Source organism: Patagioenas fasciata, chromosome 14 (genome assembly GCF_037038585.1).
Source record: "Patagioenas fasciata isolate bPatFas1 chromosome 14, bPatFas1.hap1, whole genome shotgun sequence".
NCBI lineage: Eukaryota > Metazoa > Chordata > Aves > Columbiformes > Columbidae > Patagioenas > Patagioenas fasciata.
Genome location: NC_092533.1, coordinates 3,638,556 through 3,665,064, shown reverse-complemented (window position 1 = coordinate 3,665,064; position 26,509 = coordinate 3,638,556). Strand labels below are relative to the sequence as shown.

At 49.2% G+C, this 26,509-nt stretch overlaps 1 protein-coding gene across 3 annotated transcripts; it reads right to left on the bottom strand.

The window, feature by feature from the left end:
• Positions 1-236: 236 nt before the first annotated feature.
• On the bottom strand, positions 237-26,481 carry BRD8 (bromodomain containing 8). Of its 3 annotated transcripts, XM_071814633.1 has the most exons (31): positions 26,381-26,481; positions 25,960-26,056; positions 25,249-25,318; positions 24,188-24,237; positions 23,707-23,829; positions 23,486-23,566; positions 22,968-23,032; positions 22,230-22,366; positions 21,592-21,807; positions 20,183-20,327; positions 18,799-19,008; positions 18,120-18,400; positions 17,187-17,642; positions 16,738-16,831; positions 16,479-16,525; positions 15,902-16,116; positions 15,515-15,607; positions 15,248-15,316; positions 14,349-14,526; positions 13,597-13,701; positions 12,702-12,746; positions 6,766-7,050; positions 6,192-6,395; positions 4,721-4,866; positions 3,905-3,991; positions 3,476-3,544; positions 2,326-2,556; positions 1,406-1,597; positions 1,263-1,332; positions 1,082-1,187; positions 237-483 (listed from the first exon to the last, which is right to left on the bottom strand). In XM_071814633.1, the coding sequence occupies exons 1-31, from the start codon at positions 26,397-26,399 to the stop codon at positions 398-400; spliced, it is 4,272 nt and encodes a 1,423-aa protein (XP_071670734.1). In that variant the 5' UTR covers positions 26,400-26,481; the 3' UTR covers positions 237-397. The 3 variants fall into 3 exon arrangements, with proteins under 3 accessions (XP_071670734.1, XP_065704932.1, XP_071670733.1); XM_065848860.2 differs by lacking the exons at positions 237-483; positions 1,082-1,187; positions 1,263-1,332; ... (5 more) ...; positions 6,192-6,395; positions 6,766-7,050 and adding an exon at positions 11,147-11,558; XM_071814632.1 differs by lacking the exons at positions 237-483; positions 1,082-1,187; positions 1,263-1,332; ... (6 more) ...; positions 6,766-7,050; positions 21,592-21,807 and adding an exon at positions 11,147-11,558.
• Between the last annotated feature and the right edge of the window lie 28 nt (positions 26,482-26,509).

Genomic DNA, 26,509 nt, shown 5'->3' with positions numbered 1-26,509 from the left:
CGGCGGGGGCGGCTGAGGAGCTCGGGGCGGAGCCGAGGGACAGGCCTCATTCCCCCCCCCCCCCCCCCCCCCATGGTTTAAGCCGACCAGATCGCTCCCCCTTCGGCCGCGGAATGGTTTGCTCCTCCCCGCCCCCGGGAGGATCGGTGCGGGAGCCCCCCCTACCGGCGCGGCGGACCCGCACACGCGCCCAGCAGGTTGCGATCCAGTCCCCACCACTCGCCGGTACCACGTCCTACAAACACCGCAAACACCTTTATTTACAGCGCTCAGCGCCCCCACAGACAGCGGGGGCACACCCCCGCCCACCCCCGGGGTCCCCACAAACGGGGGGCACATCCCCACCCCGCAGTCCATTCACAGCGGCAGTGGCAGGGCCGCCACCTCCTCCAGACACTCATCGTAGCTCTCCTGATACTCCTCGTGGGGCTTGATCATGATCACACAGGTTGGGCGCTTCGAGCCGGCTGCAGCTCCCAGGTCCTGCGGGAACAGGGTGAGGCCATGAGGGAGGCTGGGGGCGCAGGGTCCTCCTGAGGGGAGGCCTGACCAGCCAACACACTCCATGCCCCACTCCAACACAGCGAAGATGTCTCTGCCAGTCCCTCAGCCCTCCAGGCTCGTGCTGGGTTTAAGAACCCTTTTCCCAGCTTGTCTGCTACACCCTGCACTGGCACCTGTACTCCTGCCCTAGAGCAGGGAGCCACAGCCTGTTCGAAAGACACAGACCCCCCAGCTTCCAGTCTACCAACAACCAACACCACACCTTGGCCAGCGTCTCGTTTCTGCAAGCAGCCAAGCCCCAGCTCAGATCTAAGGTGGGAAAATTCACTCTGGCTCCATCCCAGAGAGCTCCAATCCCCAAATGCTGCAGGGACTCAACCAGGGGAAAAGATGCTGTGGTGCCACAGTGAAACACTCCTACATCTGCACCGTGACTGCTCGTCCTTCTTGTGCCCTGGCCCCAGCCAGGCACGGGGTGCTTTACCCAGGCACCAGGTTTGTGTTTGTCTGGGGCTGCCCACCGGGCTCCCTCTCACTGGAGCTGGATCCTCCCGGCTGTGCAGCCCCAGCCCCTTACCGATTTGGAAGGGACGTATGCGTAGGGGAGGCTCCTGTCCTCGCACATGATGGGGATGTGGCAGTACACATCGATAGGCAGCGTGTCGCCGGCCAGCACCGTGATCCTGCGGGGAAAGCCCGTGTCAGCGGCCGGGCCGAGACGGGCCACGGCGGGGCAGCGGGGCCGGGGCAGCGCTTACCCCTTCTCGCCCTTGTTGATGAACTTCTGGACCTCCTTCACACCGCGACGGATCTGCTTGTGCTTGGCCGCTGCAAGAGAAACACCGTGAGGGGGCTGCGCCGCCGCGGCCCGGTCCCTGCCTTGCCCCGCTACCGGCCAAACCTTTCCTGATGCACTTGTAGAGCTTGCGCGTCAGCTTGCGGGAGGCGAGCGGCTGGGCGATGGGGTTCAGGAAGTCGAGCTGCTCCCGGTACGATCGCTCGGGGGTTCCCTCCGCATCGGTCGCCTCCGGCTGCTTCTCCCGCGCCATGGCCCCGCCGCTCCGCGCCGCCGCTTCCGCTTCCGGGACACGCGCTGACCGCGAGGTGTCACTCAGGTCCACCAGCCAATCGGCAGCCCCGCCAGGCCCTGCCCGCCCACCGCGCCAGCCAATGGCGAGCGGCGCCTTCCCGTCCCCGCGGGCCCCAAGTCCCTCCCGCGCTCCGGGGCTCCCGCAGCCCGGGGTCCCGCACCCCTCACCCCTCCCGCCGCCCCTCACCGGTCGCGGTTCGCGGTGTCAAACGCGGGGACAGGAGTTGAACACGGGCCTTTACTGGGTGCTGCCAGCGCTGGCCCAGCCGGTGGGGGAGGCCGGACCCCCCTCACGGCCTGAGGCGCCTCGGGCGGGTAACGCTCAACTCAGTGCAAACCGCAACACAGCAACAGTGCGAACGTACCGAAGGCTTTGGACAACAGAGCATTCCCACAGCACCCGCGGACAGCCAGGCACCTTCCAGCCCCGATTCCTGCCAGCTGCTCACAACGATGAGTTTCTCCCTTTTTTTGTGTGTGTCCCAGGGAATCTTTTCTCACTGCAGGGCGACACTGCTGCTTTTCCCCATGAGAAAGGAGGTTTCCCTCCTGGTGCTCCTCCTAGAAACCACTTCACCCCTCATCCCACAGCCCTGGCAGGTGCACTGGGGGATAACAAGGTCTGCTGAAGGCCGTGGTGCAGTGTCAGCACATCCAAGCCCCAGCAGACCTCTTGAACTAGGGAGACAACACTGCACCAACACGAAGAGGGCTCAGACGTGGCTTGTTACCTTCTCGCCCACCCCAGCTGGTCCCTTGGGCACAGGAGGGCTTCAGCCAACATCTGCAGCTGCTGCAGGACCTCTCGCTGCATCTCCACGGCCATGCGGTACACATGGTGGTCGGAGCTGTTGTACATCATTGCATTCTGGAACATGAGCATGAGGTCGCGCTGGAACTGGATCATGGACTGAATGTGTCCCTTTGACAATCTTCTCTTTATGCTGGTTAAATCCATGGGTCTACAAAAGATAGAAAGAAGGAGAATTAAATTGCAACCCACAGCCAGGTATTCTTCAGGCTCTGCATGAACATGCTTGTTCTCATTTCAGCCTGGCCCTGAAAGCACAGCTATTTTCAATCAATTTTATTGCTCAGGACAAAAAGGGGGAGTGAGAAATGTTTTTCTTCTAAGTCAGACAAAAGTAAGTTTAGCCAATGCGACACCTGCTATCCAATCAACTTGGGAGGTCATTAGCAGTCACCTCTAAAAAAAAAAAACTGATGTTGAGCTCCAGAGAAGGCAAGCAGAGCGATTCCAGTAATTAGTCTTCATGAAGTCAGGCCAGGTCTTAGTGGAGAAAGAAAAGTTACTAAAATAGGTATCTATTAAAACCCCTTAAAATCAAATGGTGCCACCAGCAAAAATAGCAGTGCTGAGAAGAGGAACATGATGGAGAATAAATATTACTTCCCTTATTTTGACAGAATGAGAAAATGAATGGCTGCAGACAGGACAACTGTGACTAGAATAGAATATGAGTCAGCTCTGAAAAATACCCTTAATCTCTCTGGGAAATATTCTTATGACCCACTTCTCCACCGAGAGTAAAACATCTGGGGAACAAGCAGTGGATGAGGAGAGGGTATCGACCGAGGCACCGTGGGGAGAGGAGATGGTTGAGCTGTAGAAGCTGAATCCCCTGCTCACAGCTGCATGGATCCTGCCTGTAGCATGTCAGCCATGCAATGCCAGCAAAGCTTCCAGGTTCTAACCACCTGGAAGGGAGTTTTAATAGAAAAAATCAGTGGGAGATGCTGGCAACAGCCAGACTCTGGAAAAGGAGGAAGGAAACCATCCCACTCACCCTTTGGAAACCAGAGGAGATGGAAAAAAAAGAGAGAGAAAGCAAATAGTGAGTGCATCCTCCACAAACTCACCTCTTCACCACATCCCTGTATCCAGGGGCTTGTTTCTCTGACACTGCCTTCAGGAACGGGCCGCTGTATCTACAGGGACAAGCACGAAGAATAACTGTGTGCCTCTCCACCTCAGACAGCATCCCAACACCCCAGTGCTTGCTTCTCCCTACTTGCCCCAATGGCCACAGCCAGCTGTGCCAGCTGTGTAGGGAGCAACATTCAGGCTCTGCCATATGAAGCAGAAGAAATAAATCTGCAGGGTTCCCTCCAGCTTTGCAGCACCCGGCTGTTCCTGCTGCAAAGGCAGCCACAAGCAAAGCCACGGAGAGACAAGTCAGCTTGCGATGGCTGTCGTGGTGGGGTGGACAAGGGCTGGTGACACAGGAGTTGGAGGTCAGGGCGATGCGTTCAGGAGCCACATCAATCCAACCCTTTGCCCCCACCTACCTGTGGCTGGCTATCATCTTCCAGATGGACAACAGAGTCCTTTTGAAGAGCAAATGCTGCAGGGGATTTTCCCAGCTCAGCTGCACCCTGTGGAGGGAAGATATCGCCAGATCATCACACTTGAGACAACGTAGGAGGTGGCAGTTCTGCGAGCACCCACCACATCCAGGTGGGTGAAGCTCAGAGACCCTTTGCTGTAGCTGTGCAAAGCCTCTCAGTGTGAGATGGTGGGAGCGTTCTGCATCTGAATGCGCAACTGGATGTCCAGAATGCAGGAAGATGCAGGCAGAAACAAGATCTGAGCTGAGGAGCTCTAAAAGGCAGGATCAAATTGCACAGAAAAGCTCATGCTACTCTGAAGTTCAGAACTTTACCGAGGTGGTTTTTATTCAGTTTTCCATCCCAATAAACCACTGCTTTCCTCTGAAAGGCAGCCCAGGTGATCACACACGTGGCAGAGCCTGCGTGGGACTGATGCCTGCACCTGCCCAAAGGGGGCTGGTGACGCCTCTCTTGGGAGCTGGACTGGACGCTGCCTGACAAAGTATGATGCTCAGCTCACACAAGGTGCAGCTGCCTTGAGAAAACATGCATTTTCCATTTAATCTCTTCTTTAATCTCTGTTCTTCTCACTTCAGCTTAGGATCAATGCCCAAAAATGGTGGCAGATCCACAGAGACAGCACAAGTTAACTCCTGCCTTCCTGTTCTCCTCTCGCTTTCCTGGAGGTGACCAGTGCCACACACTTGTTCTCAAATAAGACTGAAAACAAGCGCGTTCCGCTGCATCTGCACGAGAGCAGACTGAACTACTTACAGCTGTGTGTTGACAGGGCTCGTGGAATCCCGCATGGGCGCTGCAGAGGTGCTGCCGCTATCATCCCGATCCTGGGCCTGACTGCGCATCTCTTGTGGTTGCACCTCACCTAAAGCTTGTTCTCCAGGCATCTCTTGAGTCTTGTCCTGAAGAGCACAGAGGGAAAGGGAGATATGGCTAAAATGGCAGCTAATCACCTGAATTCTTCATCTACAAGGCAGCTTGCAGCGCATTCCCTTCCTGCATGTAGTCTCAGCTGGGAACTAGCTCGCTGTTATTCTGGAGGATGATGTTTGATCCTGTTCAGACCTTCACTGTGCCGTCCAGCGCTCCAGTAAAAGCTGGGTCTGACCTCCTTGATCAGAACTGCCTCTGGCTAATACAAGCACTGCGGAGCTGACTGGTGCCCGGTGTTGTGTCTGTCTGCTTTTCTGGGAACAGTCATGGATGTGAGAGGGCAATGGGGAGCTGAGGTAAGACTGCCTCAGGCTTCTTAAAGCTCAAAACACAGATAAGAGGATCCTCTAGAGTGCAACAAGGTTGTTTCCTCACAACCTCCTACATGAATATGACAGAGAACAGACTCAGCCAGGAAGGAGAGCGGTGCCGCTGGTGTAGTGATTTGCCAATAAAAGGCACAGAGTGCGGGGAGGGAGGCTCTCTGGAGTCTAGATGTGGGATTATGTGCAGAGGCAGCTCAGAATTCCTCAACAGATCTGAAGCGTGGAGCAGACTTCTCAGGAAGAAAGTGGACGCTGTGCTGCGTTTGGCTGTGATCACGGGAGAACTGCAAGGGAACTGCTGGGAATAACACTGTCCTGGCTGAACAGGTGAAATGCGAGAAGTCTGAAAGTAATTTCTACCTTCACTGTCTACGTTTGCAAGGGAATAAATATGAGTGTGGAACTGAGAAAATGGCACTGTTCTTCCCCCGCAATGTCACCTGTCCCAGCAACACCTGGCAGGCTGGTGAGAGATCCCAGTCCCCCCCACTCACAGGACTGGTGCAAACCCAGGCTAGACAGTGCTGGCTTCAAGACATGACGGTCTCTAGGGGCAGATGGTTATTGCTGTCACAGCCACGTGGGCCTGAAACCAGCCAAGCTGTCTGCTGCATAACACAGCAATTAGAACAAGGCAAGTATTCCAGTCTTGCCTCCAACCTGAGAGCAGGCTGCCAGCTCTCATGAGTCACCTTTACACCGCCAAGGAGCAATGCCTCCAACTCACATCTGAGGGTTTGATCTGTAACAAGCTTCCTGTTCATGAAAATACATTTCCATACATAAAAACCCCATCCTTCCCCTCATACATTGCTTTTGCATTTCCCCCCGTGATGTCTTCTCCTCTGTGTCCCCCATCTCCCCACTCAGAACCTGGGACTTCCCCATCTCTTCTAGAGATTATTTCCTTCACTGTCTCTTGTGTCTCATCCAGGACAGAGGCTCTCTTAGGACCACCTCTCCCCTACCTCTCTTCCTGGGAAGTTTTCTTTCTCATCTTCTGCCAGGACACATAGTGGACTTTCCTCTGCTCCTGAGACTGCTGTCCCTGTGGTGTTTTCCTGGCCCCTGACATCTTTCCCATCATTCTGCTTCCCAGAGCCATAATAACCCCACCGAGTTTGTACTGACTCTGTACTGCTAATGCGAAGAGGTTCCAACATCTGGGTTACCTGCAACAGAGATTCATTGCTTCAAATTGTGACGGCAAATGCAAGAAGAAATAAGCAGCACAGATGCTATTTTTGCTTTCACCCATGAAAGCCTTTCCATTTTTAGGAATCCTCGCAAAATCTTCTGATTAATAAAGTGTCAGTTCACTGACATTGCTGTGCTTTAGGGTGAGCTGTGTTTTGGCAAAGCTGCTGCCTGGTTGCGGTGTCAGCTTGAAATGAGAGGAAAGGCTCGGCTTGGAACAGGGAGCAAGTGAACACAGGGCACCCGCTCCCTCCCCAGACTGGATGGTGGAAGCCCTGCAAACCCTCATGTTTCAGGAGGACCTGAACTACGCCACCCACTTTCCTGTCATCCAAACAGCTCTACCTCTGAGAAGAACTGGAGAAGACTGTCATCTTCACGTGGCCTCTCTGCCTTTTGGTAGTCTTCATCATCATCCTCCCAGAGAGCCTCACTGAAGTCCAGCTCACAGTCTGTCTCTCGGCTGCTCTCCTCTAGCTTCCCCATGGCCACTTCTTCAGTATTCCTCCAGCTCCCCACGTCCAGATCCAGGCTTGAGTCCCAGCTGAGGTGAGACTGGAAGTCGCTGTTCCTCTCTGACTCGCAGGTGGACTCGGTCTCAGACTCCCACCAGGCCCAGGCACAGCCCATCTGCAAACAAACATAGAGAGACAGCGATTTCTTTGTGCCCTGATCCAGAACTGCAAAGCCCAGCTCATTTCCTGACACCCTTGGAGAGCCAAAGCATGGGAAGGGCTCTGAGGTGAGCAGCCTACACCTGAGTCCACGCTTTGCAGTACGTGGCAGGGCTGTAGCTCTGCAACACTAACGGCATGCCGTGTCAGAGCAACTGAATTTCAGGTCTTCTGGTGCTTCTGCTGTGCTGTGCTGTCCCCTGCCCATGAGTCCATGGGTTACTGTGCTCGGGGGATGCTGAGCTGGTTCAGAGCGTGTGGCTTTGCTAGATACTACAGGTTTAAGGTGCCAAAGGCATCCAGCAGCAAGCTCAAACCAAGTCATCCATTCCTGAGCTGCTGACAGGTGTGAACAACTAGTGACAGCAAGGACAACACACTGGAATTCCCTCTGCTGCCCCTTGAGAACTTTTAAAACTGGAAATAACTTACTACAAACCCTACAGACGCTTTGTTTTGAAAGTGACGGATGTGATTCAGCTGGATGGTGATATCTTGTGTACCTGATCCAGAACTACAACCACACAGTCACACACTCACAGGATAGCTCTAGACATTTCAGAAAATAAAAGTTTTCATTCTCTTAAGAAGGAAGAAACCATTCATTTAATCTCTGTTTTGTTAGTCCATGCCTGTCTTCTAATGCACGAGTCCTGTATGATTTCTCTAAGTCTGGGGAACTGCTTGCAGAGTCACAGTAACAACAGCAAAAGCTGTTAGAAAAATGTGTATCTTGCCGCTGGACTCAGCTGCCTGGATGCTGTACCTATGGAGAATTCTATGCATTAATTAGCAGTGTCTTTTGAGTTTTCATTTAATTATGTGCAACCTAATTTTTCCAGAATTTTGAACCAGCACATTTCTCACCGATTTCCTTTTGCATTCTCAGGACTGCCAGCGCAGCTACAAATACAGCTTACAGGGCATAACGGAGAAATAAGGAATCCGTTGGGTTTGGGATGAGAGAACTTGCTTGTTTATGAACTTAAAAGCTGAGCTAGGCTGTCCTTCTGGAACCTCTCTCAAAGTGAACTTGAGCAGAAGCAGATAAAATTTGATGAGGTAAGAGATAACATTACCTGCTCTCAGCTTCCAGCTAGAGGAGTTGGACAAACTGTGATTTCATCTGCAGACGAACCCCACGCCTAAAGCGCTTCCTGCACCATCAGCAGAGCTGGCCGGACACGCAGAACCAGCCACCTCAGCTCAGCTGAAGAACAGAAAAGCTTTAGCCTAAGGTAATCCAAGCATTTTAAAAATCAGGAAGCCCAGGGAACTTGGGCAAAAGCATCAATTAAAAAGAACTTTGGCCTTATGTTGAGTTTTACTAAATCATGGAAGACTCAAGATGCCAGAGAGCAGAACAGCAGCGTTAGTGCAAGACAAGCGGAATGCGTGAAATAATTACAGGCTGCTTAGTTCCACACTAATTCTGTGCAAAAAATAAGGGACAAAATGATAGACTTCAACTTTTAATTAAAAACTGCCTGACAGTTCTTAATTATGTTGCCTACATAAGTCACCAGCAAGGAATCATTATCAAATTGGAAACTTTTAGTTCACTTTGCAGAGATCAGACACTGTACCACCCTCACTGAGATGAGAAAAAGCTGTTAGATATAAAAAAGACGGCCTTTAAAAGGAACTTATATGTCAAAACAAGAAAAATGATAAAAGCCTGAGCTCTAGTAAATGAAACGTTGAATCCAGAATAAAGTAGGAAAAAAAAAGAAAAAAAAAGAACAATTTGCTAAAGACATAAAAGCAAATAACAACAACAAACCTCATCTGAAACATGAGAGGCAGAGAGCTGCCAGATGATCAGTGGGGGTGACGCATGATCAGTGCCAAACATCTCGGCGGAAAATTAGGCCAGTTGGAAAAACCAAATTAATCATCATTATCAGCAGTTGCCACAGAGGAGATCACACCAGACTTTCTCTTGGGACGGGTCTGAGAGACGGTTTCTAATTAAAATGTCAACAGGGGAGGTTTTAGAACAATTTGAGGGACGGTGTAAACCTTAGAGCCTGGTGGGATTCACTCGGGAGTCCTAAAGAAGCTTAAATATAACATGAGCAGACCAATGCTCTGCAACCTGTCATTTCAGTTAGCACAAGAAAAACAGAACGATGTGATTGTTGAATTTGTATGTAAAAGGGCAGAGCCTGAGCTCTGCACCAGACAGATTAGAACAAAGTATTAGGAAAAACAGAATTAGCCAGAGCACGAGATGATGAACTGGGAGAGGCAGTGGGGCTCTGGAGAGCAGACCTTACAAATCACTAAAGGCTATTAAAATGTCATGGGACAACAGAAAAGGCTCTTTGAGGGGAAACTACCTGGTTAAGAGAAACAACCGAGGGTAGGAACACACAGCAATGCTTTCCACAGGGAAAGCAAGTTACTGGTGGGCACGATAAAGGTTCTATCATGTGCTGTAGCTTTTGTGTGTTGAAAAAGTTAAGCTTTTCAACACAAAGACAGGACAAAGGTGTTACAGAGACGGAGCCAGATTCTTCTCAGTGGCCAACAGTGACGAGGGAGGGTAAGCACTGAAGTTACCCAGAGGTGTCAGGGAATCTCCATCCTTGGAGGTGTTCAAAACTTGACAAGACTCGGAGCAGCCTGAGCTACCTTGAGCAGCAGGTTGGACGAGATGAACGTGCAGTCGTCCTTTCCAGCTTAGAATTATAGAGTGGTTTGTGTTGGAAGGGACCTTCGAAGCTCCCCCAGTGCCACCCCTGCCATGAGCAGGGACATCTTCACCAGCTCAGGTTGCTCAGAGCCCCGTCCAGCCTGGCCTGGGATGTCTCCAGGGATGGTTCATCCACCACCTCTCTGGCCAACCTGGGCCAGGCTCTCACCACCCTCAGGAGCAACAATTTCTTCTTTAAACCTAGTCTAAATCTACCCTCTTTTAGTTTAGAACCATTACCCCCTGTCCTATTGCTACAGGCCCTACTAAAAAATTTAACCCAAAACTAAATTATTCCATAAAATACATGAAAGCCAAAGAACCCTGTAACTTTTTGTGCTATGGAATTAAGAATCTGTCATCTCTGGAAACTGAAAACATAAACATTCAAATCAGAAATTTGTTCCCAGTTTTAGGAGTAAAGGACAATTAACCAGCAAGCAAACCACATGATTCTACATTTCTAGCACCAGTAGAGTGACTCCTGGTGGAAATACGCCTCAGCTCTACACGAAACTCAACACAGCAGGCACGATCAACTCCAGCAAAAAACTTGTGAAAAATCAAGAGCTCTCAATAGGTAACATCCCTCTGGTCTTAAACTGCAGTGACTCAGTTTCCTGCAGCTTGTGTGTCAGAAAGCTGCACCCTGTACATGCTGCTCAGTGTTAACCACTCCCAGCTGCTGCAAGCATTAGGAAGGATATATACATATATATATAGAGAGATATATAGATATATTCCCCCCGCCCCACCCCACCTCCAGAAGGTCATGGGGCAGAAAATACACAAGTTTTATCTCACAGGTCATATGAGCAGAAAGTAAGAAGGTGATGACTTGAAAATTGTCACAGAGAACTTAAACCTCAGTTAAGCATTCATGTTGCTGAGGAAAAGAAGTGTAATTTCCAGTAGAAACAGTTCATAAGCTTGATGTGACACCAGGTACTGGGATGCCTACAGCTGCTGGAATCACAGATTCTCACTCTGACTAGCGTATCTTTTACAGATCTCTGGGGAGATAATGTAAGGTGCATTGCAATACATCAGTCTTTTAAGGAAACCTCTGACAAGACTGTAGTTTTTAACTTCCCGTTACATCTCCTGTTTCATCACAATAGTGCCATATCCTCTCACACTCTAGCAGGGAATGTTCCACTCAATCCAAGCACTCTCCAACATTCCCATGATTAACGGACTGTCTCTAATGTCAAAGCTCTGCCATACTTGTGTCCTACACAGATAACTGGAAGAGAGTTATATCTGCAGATATTCAAGACAGGTATAAACACTTGCATAAAACCAGGGTTCCTCCCTGTGGAGAGCTGCGATGCTCAGTACACTGCACACTGGATTTGTTCCCAGACTTTAATATACATACACATTTACACATCACTAGTAAAAATCTGTACACTTCACATTACAGTACATACGAGCCACCAGTTGCTAGCTAACACCAGAACACTGATGAAGCCCAAGATGACTGCCCTAAAACAGGCACGGGGGCTGGTCTTCCCCTCTGGGGAAGTTTCTTTGGGTTACACATTCCAACGAGACTGCTTTCCAGAGAGGCAAGTGAAGAAGGTGGATCAGGTCCCAGAAATAGACCTGCAGCTTCTCTTCCTCCTCCAACAGCTGTTAACAGCATCTTGCCTGCACCCCAGCTCCGGATGCCAGGTGCTGGGATTTTCTGTCTGCCCACAGCATCATTTCTTCATCTTCATGTCTGCCTCGATGGCACAGCGACGCCCTCTGGTGCCTCCGTCCTAGTGACAAGGCAAATGAGAAGAGAAAGTTATGCACCCTGAACACCAAACGCTTCCTCCAGCACTTGGGGAGGTAAGGAATTGGGCATCTGGTAACAACTTTTTATGCCTTTCGAACAGGAGAAAGGGCAGCTTTCTTAGGAAGGCATGGGGGGGCCTGTCTGCAGACCTACCTAAAATTCACTCTGGACACAGCACAGGCACTGGGATTTGCAGCATCTCTGTGCGCTGCTGGCAGCCAGGGCAGAGAGAGGCAACAAGGCTCTCACCCAGACAGGCACTTTTGGAGCCTGTACAGTGCAGGCTTTCTCCTGAGCAGATTCTAGCTTGGATCTTAAGATGGGAAGAGGAAATGGCTGACTAACCTACCTTATCAGCTGCTGATCCCTATGGGAAGTGCTCCTCCAGTTGAGTGACCCTGGCACTAGCTCCCTAGTTTCTCCGCACAGCTCCTTTCCATGAGTAGAAGGCGAGCTGAGAGCTTCCTCTGATCCGCTGCCCTTTCCCTCTGGCTGACATGCTGACTCTGCTGGAGTACTCCTCTGTCTTTAAATATATGCGAGACAAAAAAACAACTCTCCATCTTCCTTCCCTCTCTCCTTCCCGCAACTCAGAGACTTGGGGTTTCCTGGAGGGAATATTTTTCCAAACACTTCCATGTCACCACAGGCACAGAGCAAGGTACTTCTGCGGAGTATCGTATTCCTTTCTGGACCATGAATGATAAAGGAGTACAGAGCTGACTCCTCACTTTCCCAAGACCCTGTGGACTGTCTCAAACATGGGGAAGGGGCAGCTGTATAAACATGAGAGATGTAAGAACTACAATACTGCATCATTTGGTCTGTCTTCCCACTTACATGGAAAGAAAGCAGGAGAGAAGTGGTGGAAAAAAGCAAAGGCAGATGACAAAATGAGAACACTTGGAACCAGAAGAAAAGGCTGAAGCCCCTCCCACTCACCCACGCTGAGAATACGGGACTGAGATGTTTTTTCTCTATGATGATAGTTGTACAGCCCCCAAGTTAAACACACCCCGCTGCAACGCTTAGGATGCTGTGACAGTGCAGTGATCACCCAGACAAGGAGCAGAGCGCGCTGCCAGCAGTACTGCGGTACCTGCCGGAGCCTTTCAATACTTACAAAGAGAGAGAGAAGGAAGGCAGGAGAGCCCATTGGGACACTGTCCTGTTAAAAGGCCAAACAGAAGGACTTATCAGATATCAGATACGGAAATGCACACACCACACAGAAGCACTGAGCCCACACATGAGCATAGAGAAACATGTGCTCCACTCCCCTTCCCGCATGGCATCGGTCTTATGCAGCAGGAACACAAAAACGGACAAAAGACAGATACTGCGAGAGTCAGAATGCCAGGAAAGGGATGTTCCCTCCTCAGCTGTGGCAAGGCCTGGTCTACCAAACAATTTCTGCATCGTGCAGCGGCCACTAGAACTAAGCAGGCAGTCCTTGCTGTCGCAATGCTGTATGTACCACCTGAGAGCACCTGAGGTCACTTAATCGGATGTGTCTTTACAGAAGAAAAACAAATCAAAACAAACCTACATTACTATTATTTCAGATCAGTGTGGAAGTCAAAGGTTCTCAGGTGTGTTTTACACAGCAAACCACACTCGTGTGATACCCTGGTTCTAAAAAATCTGACTAGGAAGTGAAGAACCCAGCAGAGACGAGTCTTCCAGTTCTCTATGCCTTCATCTTCCTGCCTTATCACACCTCTTCCAATACTCTGTTCATTTCCCTACAGTTTTCATCACCTGTTTTTAAAAACAGGGAATAGAACTATTTGGATTTTGGGAAAAAACTCCTGAGACCTGCCCCTGGGATGATGTACAGCTCCAGAGCTGGAATCTAATCAATGGACACATTTAAAAGAAATGTGTTCACATGAAGATGCTGGAGCCATCACCATGTCAAAAAACATTCTGCCTCTTTGGTACAGGAACTTCATGCAGTATCTTGGGGTTCTTCAAAAGATACCCAAGTGCCCTTCCACAGGGTGCAGCACTCTCACCTTCTCCGAAGCATCCTGCTTGCGAGTGGAGTCTCGCCCACGCAAGCTCTTTGCACTGATCCCTGACTCTGATGTTTGCATGATCAGTTGAGTGGCCAGAAATTGCTGCAAGAAAACCACACTCTGTTAAGATTCTCAGGCGAAACAAGCCCAGTTAGTGCATGTCAGTTAACTATCACAAACCACAGGCTGGGAGCCACTGGGTCAGAGGCAGTTTCGGTTCCTTGTCTGCAGCTCAGAATAAGTTCCCCCATTTACCTTAGAAGACACAAATCCTGTGGAACTACAAAATCCCAGTTCAAACTCTGTTAGCCCTGCCAGTTGGGACTTTCTACTTCACGACAAATTTTAAATGCCCTGTATTCAGAGGACACAGTTTCATATACACTTTACACCAGCAGAAACCAGCAGAGCCACCTAAAGAAGCAATCGCGTCCCCTGTCATTCACCATTCTTGTTGCTTGTTTGTTCCAGAACCACACCCTGGTTCATGCTGGCCTAACACTTCCCTGAAGGAAATAAGATTCGAAATTGGTCTGGGCTGAATCTAAAAACCATTTTGTTGCGTTAGTTTCATCTTATCCACAGTCTAGTTCACCACAAACACCTGAGGTAGCACAAGAGAGGTGCAGGGAAAGAGGGGACTACGGCATTCAAAAACACTGTGAGTGGAACTGTGGTCTTACTTCTGGAAGCCTTTCCCACACCTATGGGATGCTCTGTCCTGCACCGGCCTCAGCTCAGTACTTTACCTGGATCTGCTCCAGGACATCTCGTTGCATCTCCACAGCCATGTGGTACACGTCATGGTCAGAGCTGTTGTACATCACTGCATTTTGAAACATCAGCATAATATCACGCTGAAACTCAGCTGTGGTTCGTATCAGCCCATTCTCAATGTTCTTTTTAATGGTAGACAAATCCATTGGCCTAAGAAAGAAATGCAGTCAAAATAGCAACAGAAATACTTAACCCTTTCCCCTTTCTTTTGTGAACAGCCCTGCATCTGTAACAGATCTAGTTAGACCATTCGTTTAATTTAGCCAAATAAGTTCTCCCTCACACAGGCTGTGTTCCTGAGTACCAGGGTCTTGGGTCAGAAGACACCAGCTGGTCAGCAGTTACCACCAGCAGTATCTATGGTGTGACAGATGCATCAAGAGAGGCGTTTGCCTCCTCCAGGCATCACTGAAGGAGCCACTAATGAGCTAGAGCTGCAGCCACTGAACTCTTCAGGAGAGATTTCAGGGGCTAGCAGGGGATTCTGGTAATTCTTCCAGAAGGGTCCACTATCTGAGACAGTAAAAAGTGCTGATTAAAAAGATAGGTCTTTGGAATTTCAAAGATTAAATCCTACCCTTGGATAGAAACTGGGAGAAGCAGATCAGTTTATACCACCTTACTTATAGAAAATGTTCTCTGTAAGTCAGTGTACTTCATTCAAAGACAGGGCTGCATACAGACACGTACCTGTTACTGAAGATGCTCCCTTTCTTAGGGAAACCTGCTTCTGACTGAATCATGCCAAAAAAAAAATCCAAGTCTTGTAATCTGCATGGCAGCCAAGAACTACTTTGTTCCTGCCACAAATCCCTATAAAATATGCAAATTATAGAGTTCTAATGACAGTTCTAAGACTGCTGAGACTCACCTCTGCACAATACTGTGGTAGCCGGGTGCTATATCATCAGTTACAGGCTGTAGAAAGACATTGGCGTACCTGGAGAGAGAAGGACACACTTAGTGCCCCCTCCCAGCTGGCAAATATTTGTTTCACGCTCTCATGTTTATTTATCTGCTACCAGTAATAATGATTCATCATCTCCTGGTACCTAGGCAGATGAGACTCCAAGATCAGAGAGTGGAGACTTGTCTGGGATTAGTCACTTCTTTCTGCCAGTTCGCAAGACGAACTCACCTGTGATTAGCTGCTGCTCTCCAGACTAGCATGATGGCTTTCTTCCAGATCTTCTGGGCCTGTATTGCTTCCTGGTCCTCACTGCACACTGAGCTGGGAAGAAGAGAACCTGGAGTCTGCATGCTGCCCCAGAGCAGAAACCTTACAGTTTATTTTGCCTCTGACACGCCTACGCTAATCCACGCCAAAGACAGAAAGAAAAAAATGGGACCTGATACGATGGCGCTGTCTGCGTACTCGCATTTGTAAGCAAGGAGAACCAGACAAATCATCAACAAATTCCCCCTTTGGACCCAGTCAGCAAAACAGAAATGAGAATCCTACGCTCCCTCCACAAACTAGCCTGGGATTTGCACCTGCGTGCCTGAGAGCTTCGCTGATACTCACAACTGTGAGGAGGCTGGGCTGCTGGGGATGGAGTCAGCTAGCGTGTGAGACTGTAAAGGTGCGTTATGGACACTGAAGCCATCATCGCTCTCACTCACGGGGGGTTCGTTATCCATCTCTGATAGATATCCCTCACCCTGATCTTCTTCTTTGGGTTCCTCCAAACTGGCAGCCTCACTGGCACCATCCTCATCATCCTCTTCGCCCTGCGCATCCTGAAACACAGAGTTCATGAGTCTGCACAGCCAGCGACAGCAGCAACGCAGAGCCTCCAAAGCAACCACGGCACAGCAAGCAAAGTGATTTTCTTGCTAAGCTGCTGACAACTGTACAGGCACTTCCACAAAATCCCAGTTGCTCTATCCTCCCCTGCCTCCCCCTGCAGATGCAGACACACAAACACAGAGCTTTGCAGTGCCTGAAGCAATCTCCCCTTTCGCTCCAGCTGCAGACTGCCCGCTATTCTTTTCAGTGCAGAAAGCTGAATGCAAGCTTTGGTTTTCAGCGGATGGGAGCCAGGAGGCAGCAGCAGTGAGATGTTACTAACTCGAGATGACTACAACCAATTGAGAATTACCTTCATCTGACTCCTAAACAGGGCTTGGGCCTCCTCCTTCATTGACTCTGTGAAAGAAAGAAAGAAAACCAGAAAGGTTGATTCTCCAAAGCAGTCTTTCCTACAAAAGCTCCTGCACCAATGCCTACTATCCTGCAGTAATTACCACTGTGCCTACACATCTTTTCTCCCTCCTCCCCAAAAAACCTGAAGCAGATCACTGACAGCTATCCAACTAATAATGTTGCATGTAAAAGATTTCCTAGCTGAATTGAGTTACCTGACAGCTCAAATTTGTGCTGAACATCAGCCTGTGAGGAGTCTTCACTCACATTTGGGACTTGTGGAGGGGATGAATCATCATCAGGTGGGGTCTGGAGGGAAGAGAAATGCACATATCTAGATGTTTGTGTCAGCTTACTTCAGTGAAGGTGTGGGCACATCTCACTCATCCTAACCTAACTCAAGGCAATGAAGTTCACTGAGCACCTTCCCAACAGCAATTCTGCACATGGGCAGGGGGAGATACACAAAGGTACTGCCTGAAGCAGAACTTCCCTGCAGATTGAACAGATCAGCAGCATGACTCCCACGGAAACAGTCAGTCACACTCATTGAAGGGTCACCTTCAATCCAGCAGTCATCCTTCCTCTAAACTTCTTTCCTACCTGCCACAACTGCTCCCTTCTTTCCCCACACCAGTTCCAGACAGCCTCTCTGCTCACATACCTCTGTCTTCACTATGTTGTGTACTGCGTCTTCTCCCTTGGCTGATTCTATCTCAATTTCAGCTGTCTCTCCTGATGCTACAGCTGCTCGTTGATCCTCTTCTATCTCTTGACTTCTAAGCTCCGGTGTTTCCGTCACTCTTGCAGTTGCTGGTATGATTTCCTCAGGGCCCAGTTGATTCTGCTCCTGCTCTGCAGGTTCTGTCTTTATTTCTGATCCCAGCTCGCCAATGCCCATTAGGTCTCGAATTCCCTTTGCCTCTGGCTCCTCACACTCCAGCCTCTCCTGCTTCACAGTCACAGACACTTGGGGTATCTGGGCCTGTTTCTCGTGCTCCTGACGAATTGAGTGTTCCCAGGGGCCAGGCAGTGTCTGAGGGTCATCAGTATCTTCACAGAAAGACGACAAAGCAGCTTCAACAACTGCTGCATCCAGGACTTCAGGGTGGTCGTCTACCTTCATTGTCAAAACAAACAAGCAGCAGTGCAGGCCAAGGTCAGAAACAGGGATTAAAACAAACAAACAAACAAACAACTTTAAGTTATGTGGTAATGAGACAATTGTGGAAAACACGGTGTATCTGGTTTACAAAGTTGCCTTTTGCAGCCAGACTCGTATCATTCCCTGTGGAGCCTCCTGTGGAGCTTCAGTTTCAGAAACACAGTGCTCATCTGACTGCCAGAGACACGGCCCAACCCCTACCTAACACAAGGAAGAAAGAGATTTCTTTCTGCACTCTGAAGAGGAGCATGAGGCTAAACATGGCAGACCAGCAGCAGTGGTGTCATTTCCTACTGATCTGGACAATGATGGTGAGAATGTGCACTTTAGAAAGTTATTTCTTGCTTGTTAAACTAACTGAATTGGTGAACAGTAATCACTTGAGATTAACCTAACTGGATGTGGAACAAAGGGCACTGGCACTCTGCTTACTTTGTCCTCAATGATGGCTATAATATTTCCAACAGTATCGAAGTCCAGCTCTTCCCCTGTATAGGACACTGCAATATCCATTTTCTCAGCCAAATCCAGGTCTTCTTTCCCATCCATGCAGTGATCTTTGGAAGAGCCCGCAGCGCTGCCAGCCCCAGAACCCAGGCACTCTTTCTTGATGGAATCAATGATCATGGATATTTCACTGCTGTCCATGGACACTGTCACGGTGTGGGAATCAGACACGGCCTCCATGGAAACGCAGGCTTCTGTCTGGCTTACTGCACAGGGACGAGAGTGACAATCAGAGACGAATCTGGAGAAGTCAAGCCCACATAAACAAATGCTGCAGTGGACAAGGCAAAGGACCAACTGCAAGTATTCCAGGTCTACCCACCACAACATGACTTAGAAAAATAAAGGAGAAATACAGGTTTGCTTTCCCACAGTAGCGACAAAGATTCCAGCCCTTGAACTGCAATCCAGCAACATACCATTAGCACCCCCGCCCCCACCCAGTAGATCCTGTTTAAAACCATCTGTTTACTCCAGAACCCAGTCCTTTCAGCAAGGATGGCGAGTCTGAGGTGCAAGCTGAGAACTCGCTGGGTGCTGATCCCAGGGACAATTCTGCTTTCCAGCAGTGCATGACCTACGAGTGCGTAGTTCAGGAACGCACCTGTGGCTATGCTTTCTGGAGCTGCAGCTGGTGGCACAACGGGCGGTGCTGACAGCGTGGGCATCATGACAATGGTTGCCTGCGACACAGGCTCTACGGGGGGTGGCAGGAGTTTAGCTGGAGGTTCGCTGGCAACAGCGGAGAAGGAAGCAAGAGGTGAGCTGAACTGTGCAGGACCAGCCTCTAAAAGCCGGGAAAGCGTAGGAGCACCTAACAGAGAGTAGAAGGCAAATGCAACATGAGCAAGAAGCAGCCACCACTGAAGCCCACAAAGCCACCACTGGGCTCTTCGCTGTCTGGTGGCTTCTTCTGCGTAAAGACACGGAGAAGTACCTATAAACGGTCCCAAAAGCTACCTGGAGAACCTGCACCGAGAACGCACAACTCCTCTGTGTGTGCAGTCTGAGACAGAATCATGCAGACTATGGGACACTGTTCAGTGTAAGGGCTGGACAGGCTAAGCCACACATGCAGAGAGACGCCCTTCCAAAGGCTCATCCCCATAAATTACGGGAAATCTGAAAAACAGGGCTGAGAGCACCACACAAGGTAAGCCAAGGCAAACAGTCATCACAGGAGCCGGAAGGGAGCAGAAGGGATCTCACTGCAGGTCTTTCCTGGAGAATTCCTCTTATATCAAAAGTTGCCACTCATCTTGGCTGTAATTTCCAGTCTGAATTTACTGAACTGTCTGGACCAAATTAAGAGCTCAGAATAGACACGGATAAAGAAAGTGAGATTATTCATATGGAATTATATATGAATGAATGGCATAAATCCTCAGTTGCACACAATGTGACTAAACCACTAATTAGCTTGAGCTGAGAAGAAACTTCACCTGAAGCAGGTTGTTCTGACAAGCCCCAAGGCAAAGACTCTTGCACCGTCCCTCTCACCCCTCTCTGTGGAACTTACTCCAGAGCTCACAGTCCACTGTCGTCTAATCCTCAACGGACCTCTAAGCTAAAGCACAGGTAAAACATGAGTTCTCCAGATTCACAGGGAGTGATGTTTGACACATTGGGAACCAGATACAAGACCAATTTTTCCCCAGCTCCCTGTCAACAGTTTCTTTCTACACCAAATGGCCTGGTATTAGCCAGTGTCAAAACAGAAAACTGGACTGCATGCACCAGGATCAAATGAAATCTAATTGTTTCAGTCATTTTAGATCAAGGCGTTATTATTTTGGTAAGAATTAAAGTATTCTTAAAAAAAAAAGTAGGGGTAAGAGGGACGGAGGTACAGAAATAGGAATACGACTCATCAAGAAGCCCCCAAACCAGGCAGGCTAGATGCCCTTCACCCCTCTCCAAAGAGAACTCACAGAACAGTCTTAAGGTACATCTGAAGGGAGAACTGTACAGGGAGAGTCTTGAGTTACCTGAAGCGGCAGGAGATGCAGGGACAGCACCAGGTGCCGACTGCATTTCCCCACTGTGCAGCACTGGGAGGACACTTCCTACCTCCAGCAGGACTCCTGAGCTGTTCATGTGGCCAGAAGCCACTGCCATTTCGTTTTCACCGACCTGCCAAGGGAGGACACAACTGAAGTTCCTGAAGAAACCATCACATCAGTGAATCTCTGCCAAATATGCATGAATATGTCCGTCATTTGCTGTCTCGGAATTTCTTCTGCACTTTTTGTCCAGCCTAGTCCCTGCCAGAGGCCCCTTATACAAGTGCACAACATGACAATCTGAAACTAGTTGTTTTTCAGCTACAATACAGCTGCAGTGCCACCTTCCTTTTAAGTCAGGCCAAATACAGCATTTGCTCTACCTTAGCTCCTCTGTTCAAGGACCTCACAATCCTTTGCAGACACCAGTCTCTACTCCCTAAGATGGAATGGAATTAGCCCTTATTTTGAGTTGAGGGAAACTGAAGCACTAAGATGGAAAGTAACTCCATCAAGGTCAGACGGTAAATCTATGATGGACCTTGAAGCAGATATAAACCATTCTGTGGATACAAAGCAAACCCAGTCTTTCACAGCCATTATCTTTTCTTGCTCCACCCTGTGTTGCACTGCACCCTGCAAACAGAACCCATGGAACGTTTACCCAAGCTAACAAATAGAGAAGATCCCAAATCTGACTATTAAAAATCCAAAGTCAACAGCAATGCACCTGTTCTATCACACAAGTACTAGCACAGGGAACCCGAGCCATGGGCTGATGGCTGCTGTTTTCAGATTGGGCTCTGAACAGCGTCACCAATGGTCTGAGACTTCCACAGTCACTAACACAAGAAGAGTCAAAGCTGTTGTCATCACAGTGATTTTAAAACCTGTCTACAACAATAAGGAGACTGAAACACTTCAATATTGGTCATAAACCCCACTAAAGGACTCCCTTCTCCTATGCTGAGACCCATTACAAATATTGAAACTCAACTTCCTGCCAAGACATAAAGAATTGTGAACCCAAAGTAGAAGTGACCAAGAACGCCTCTGTGGAGACTGATCAGGATGATACTGACTTAACACACCCCCTACTCCAGGGAGAAAAATTTTCTCTAGCAAAACCTGCAACTCCAGCTCCTTACAGCTGAGGGGAGACGGCCACTCCTGCGTGCTGAGTAACCCCGCAGCCCTGCACCCACAGTACTGCTGGGAAAGGGTCCCACCTCTCGGGCTCACAGGGGGTAATCGTATCTCTCAGGTATCACCTCAGTTTGGACTCTCACAAGAACTGTATGGTTTAAAAAGCCTTTGCAGCTCCCCCTTTTTCAGTGAGAGAGTCTGGAGCAAATTGTTTGTGTGCTTGCATATATGAGCAGAGAGCTCCATACCAGCCTGGGGCTTGTGGGCAGGAGACTGCCCTTCTTCAGCAGCTCTGAGAGCAGAGGGGAAGGAGGCGGAGTTGCTTTTTGTCCTAGAATCTTTTTCTGGGGTGAATCGTCAGTGACTGGGGTCATGGGGGCATCCAGGGGAGCAGAGCCTGGAGGGGTGTCAGGGATTCCAATGAAGGAGGCAACTGGGGTGCTGGGCAATGTCCCTGGAGTGACCTGAGAAAGAGAAAAACCACACTGTTCAAAGCCACACTCCACCACACGGACTAGCCCCACTTGCTCCTTCCCCCAAGAGCACTGATCCAACACCTGCTCCACTCACTCGCTACACCTACAACAGGCATACGCCCTCACCCTCTCCCTGCCCTGTAGCGCCACTGCCCGGGCACACACCGAAGACTGTCTGGCCAACCCACTGATGCCCCTACGTAGCCTTTGATCCAGGCACCTGATCATCACAGACAAGAAGAGGACACGTATCTCCAGCAGCACTGTACACCAACCACACTACAGCACTACCACAGCAAAAAGTCTGCAAAATGAGGCAAGGGCGTCTCCCCAGGCTCCTGTTCCACAATGGATGCAGAGCCCCTTGTCCCAAGCTGGTTTTTTGCTCTCACCAGGTGAAGTTTCCTTACCCCTGGACTGGCCTCATCCACAGCGGGCTGAGACAGATCTCCCAGGGCATAGTCTCCCCCTGGGGAGGTTGAGCCTGCAGGGGACCGAACCATCACACCCGTTAATCGTCGTGGTGGATTCTTAATGGCCTGACGAGCTGGAAGAGAACAGGAAAAAAGTGAGATTCCATGACTCCATCTTGGACAGTCCCTGAGAGTTACCTCTGATTTCATCCTAAAGAACCCTACAAAAAAACCTATATTGTAGGAATTTCTTGCACCACACTAGGCTCAGTTCACAAATAATACTAGCATTGGGTAAGGCTAGCATGCTGGTAATGCTAATTTCAGTAGCAGTTGGTTATTCACCACCTCCCACCACTGGTAGGTTAGTACACAAAATTGCCCCATGAATTATAAATAAACATTCAGAACATGTCTCTCTTCCTCTTATTTTCAGACAATAGTAGAACTATAAGGAAAACTAAAGTGATGGAAAGTCTGAGATTGTAACAAAGAACTCCCCGCTAATCCTGCTTCCTCTTAGACCTTTTCCACAGAATTTGCTCCCTTCTCAAAAGTGTCAACACTTTGCTCTGTTACAAATACAGTGCTGGGAAGATAATATAACCTTTCTTTTAAACTCCTAGGGTCAAGGAATTCCTCCTGAACAGATCTTAACAAGATTTAAATATTTCCTGATTGTTATGAACATACGCATCTCTCTCTGAGGAGTAAAGAAGCTAATTTCCAGCTTACCCTGATAAGCAGCATCTGTAGCCTTCCTCTTGACTTCTGCCTCCTCCTCCTCCATTTTTTTCTTTCTGTATACAGAACCAAAACCTGCCGTCACACAGTGTCACACTCCCCCTTAGTTCCTCCTGCAGCTTACTGATCCCCACCCCACTATCTTCAGACAACAATGACCTGTCTCTGCAGACTCAGGCTCAGTTCCTCTGAGGAGAGGAGCGGAGTCAGAGACCAGTCAGAGAATGACACACTTGGCAGGAAAATTCACTTCCAGCTGATTATCAAAACGGAGGAGCAAGCAAGACATTGCAGGCCATCACCTGAGCTCGCCACTGAAACTTCAAAAGATATTCCACATGAGCTGGTGCCTCCCAGTCCAAGCTAAGTCCACCCTCAGAGCTAAAAGCATCTGCCTAGCTGCCCTGTTACTCTTAACCCCATGTATGCGGAACGAGAGGCATCTGACAAACACACAGACAACTACAACTCAGCAGAAAGCGTAACAGGGAAATAATTAAGGAACCCACATCATAATCTCATTGCACAGCTCCTCCAGTCTGCTATCCATGTGTCCGGCCTGGATCAGCTCTGCATCCTTCTTGAGTTGCCTGCAATCAGAAAATCTCTTTACTTATCACTGAACAATACGCCTTTAGCAGCATTTCCACCCCAAGCACCATCACATCTAGGCCAGTTTTTCAAGACAGGACTCTCAGGTGCACCACAGCTTCATGCCTCTGCCACACACCTGTATTTCTCCTGTGTTTCTTTAATAATTTTCTTCAGCTCCTCCACTCGTTCTGCAGTCAGTTTCCGCACAATAACATCTTCTACAGTTTCCACAACTTCTCCCTTCTCACCACGTTTTCTCCTATAGAATAAAACGAAAACAGTTCAGACATGAAACACAGAAAAGCCCAGTTTCTCCTTTCACAAATGGCTGCTCTCTGCCACTCCTGACACAAAGATGCACCAAAAAAATAAAATCAACCTCCTTTTGCAATTTTCCTTAAATGATACTGGAAGCATATTCTAAGAAATACGTTGGGCTTGCCTGTCACCCTCATCTGCTGTACCCCGATCCCACTGTCAACCCAAGCAACAAAACTGAATTTCCTCCTTCCTGAACGCTCCTTTTAGGAGGAACACTAGCAAGTACTTTGCTGTAAAAACCAACAAGCCCACCCAAAACTGCTGCAGACTGCACTTGCTTCTGATTTTGTACTCACTTGGGGGTTTCCGTAGTCTCCAAGAGCTCTGAATATTGAGATGCACAGTGCTAAGAAGAGAAACAAAGAAAGTCAGAGGACAGCAAAGAGTCACCTTCAAATACCTATCCACAAAGCCTACAGGGCACTTATTCCTACTTCTTCAGAGCTCTAACACTTTATGAACATAGTGGACAGTCTTCTCCAGAGTTTTTCCAGGGCTATAACTTAGTGTAGCTCAAAGTGAGGAAGCATATTGACTCTTTTACTCTAGCGCTGCCCAGGCTGATCTTTGGAACAAAGCTTACGGTCTCAAGTAATGATTTAGAAATCAAAGTAAGCAACCATGACTAGAACTGTAGCTGTAATGCTTCCATCTGTGAACATAAAGCAAAAATATTCCAATGGAGAAGACAGAATAACATATCAAGGCCAGTTTCACAGCTTAACAGAAACAGTAAGCAAAATAAACCCCTCAGCTACTCCTGCTTTGATTTTCTTAATCTCTTTCTGTCCTTCATACAACAAAAATCCCAGGTGTTTGCCCAAACAGCAGGACACACCAATATACATGGGCATCCACAAATTCCTGGGGCAAGGAATTCCACAGCTTAATTACATGCCTAGTGAAGAACAATCCCTTTAGGTTTGCTTTGAACTTGCCTCCTGTTAGTCTGACTTAATAGCCTCTAAATCTTGTACTGGACAAAGCACTGAACAATTAATCCTTATTCATCCTCAACATGCCACTTCTGATGGTGCAGATGTCTGTTGAATTTGCATTACTCATCTCCTTTGTATGTTAGGGGTTCTACTTTACTTGGCCATCCCTTACAAGTAAACTGTTTTGTGTTTTTGACCACCCTTGTCTTTTTCTTAACTTTATCCAACTCTAATACAAACTCAAATTTCATTTCAGAAACAGGAAAAACTACTTAATCTGATTTAAATAAAATGGATTTAAAAAAAATGATTTTTGCTGTCTTTTTTTAAAAAAAATAAATACAGTCTCTTAGGCAGCTGTCTTACATACCTAATACAAAACTCATTTTTTTTCCAAGATTCAAATGTCAGTATTTTACCTTTTGGGAAAACCAATCAGGTGGGCGTCCTGGCTCTGCAAAAGGTTTGATAGCTCTGCTGACCGAGACCCTGCAGGAAAGAAATGGCAAGTCACTATCAACTTACCCTCTTCCCCAAGCAACATGCAGAGAAAAGATGCTGACCTGTCTTGATGTTCATCACTGAACAGCCCCACAAACACAATGAACCTGCTAAGAGGTTGTTATGTTTGGAAATTAGTCTTTGGGCTAGGACAGTAGTCCTTTGCCTAATTCCAATCAAACAACAGTTTCCCTCCCTTGCTTTGAAAAGCAAGTTTCTGGTTTCTGACACTATTACATGTCTACAGAAGCTTTAGTGAAGGGAAAAAGGCAGCAAAACAGCTACAAGCTCAGCAGCAGCGCACAGGAACCTGTTATCAAGTATCCTTCTTTACCACAAATCACCTCTTCCAACTTATGAACATGTCACTCTTTGTTCTCATTAACACACTTTCATTTTTACACAGTAGTTGCAAAACCAGCAAAAGGATTGTCAAGGTACACCTCGAATACCCCCATCTTTAATAGCCCAACTTCGTTTTGAAAAGAAAGCACATAGAAGTGTTTATGACTGGCTGCTTGCTGCCCAATGAACCGGCACGGCCCTGCCCCGGTACAGCCACCAGTGCGGTACCCGCAGTCCCGCAGGCACAGCGGCCCCGGGACAGCCCGGCGCTCCCGCTCCCTCACCAGTTCTGGTCTCCGCTGCGCATGACGGACGAGGCCAGGCAGAGCTTCTCACGGATGGACCAGGGCTCCGTGGGGCCGGCGCTCAGCAGCTTGTGCTCTGCGGGACAGCGGAAGGTGCGCGGGGTGCACTGGCGAGCGCGGTCCCGCCGGAGACCCCGCCCCGCCGGCTGGCCACGCCCCCACAGGCTAGCTCCACCCCCTCATACCGACACACCTCCCGTGGCCCCGCCCCTCCCGAGGCCCGTTGCCTCCACCCTCGCAACACCGTTGGCCCCGCCCCTTCCCCTCCGAACCGCTCAGTGCTCCTCGGGCCGTTCCCTGCCCTCCTTCCCGCTCCAGCTCCGCTACCGCGCGCCCCCACCACTCCCCCTCCGTAGCTCCCTCGCTCCCCGCCGCCCCTCCTGACAAGCCCCGCACTCACTGCCCGTCCCCGCCGCCATCTTCCCCGCCCGGCCCGAAGGAGGCGAGGCGGAACCGCGCGCAAGGCCCGCCGGGAGACGCGCGCGCGTCCCCGGGCGCGCGGACAGCCGCCCAGGCCCCGCCCCCGTTG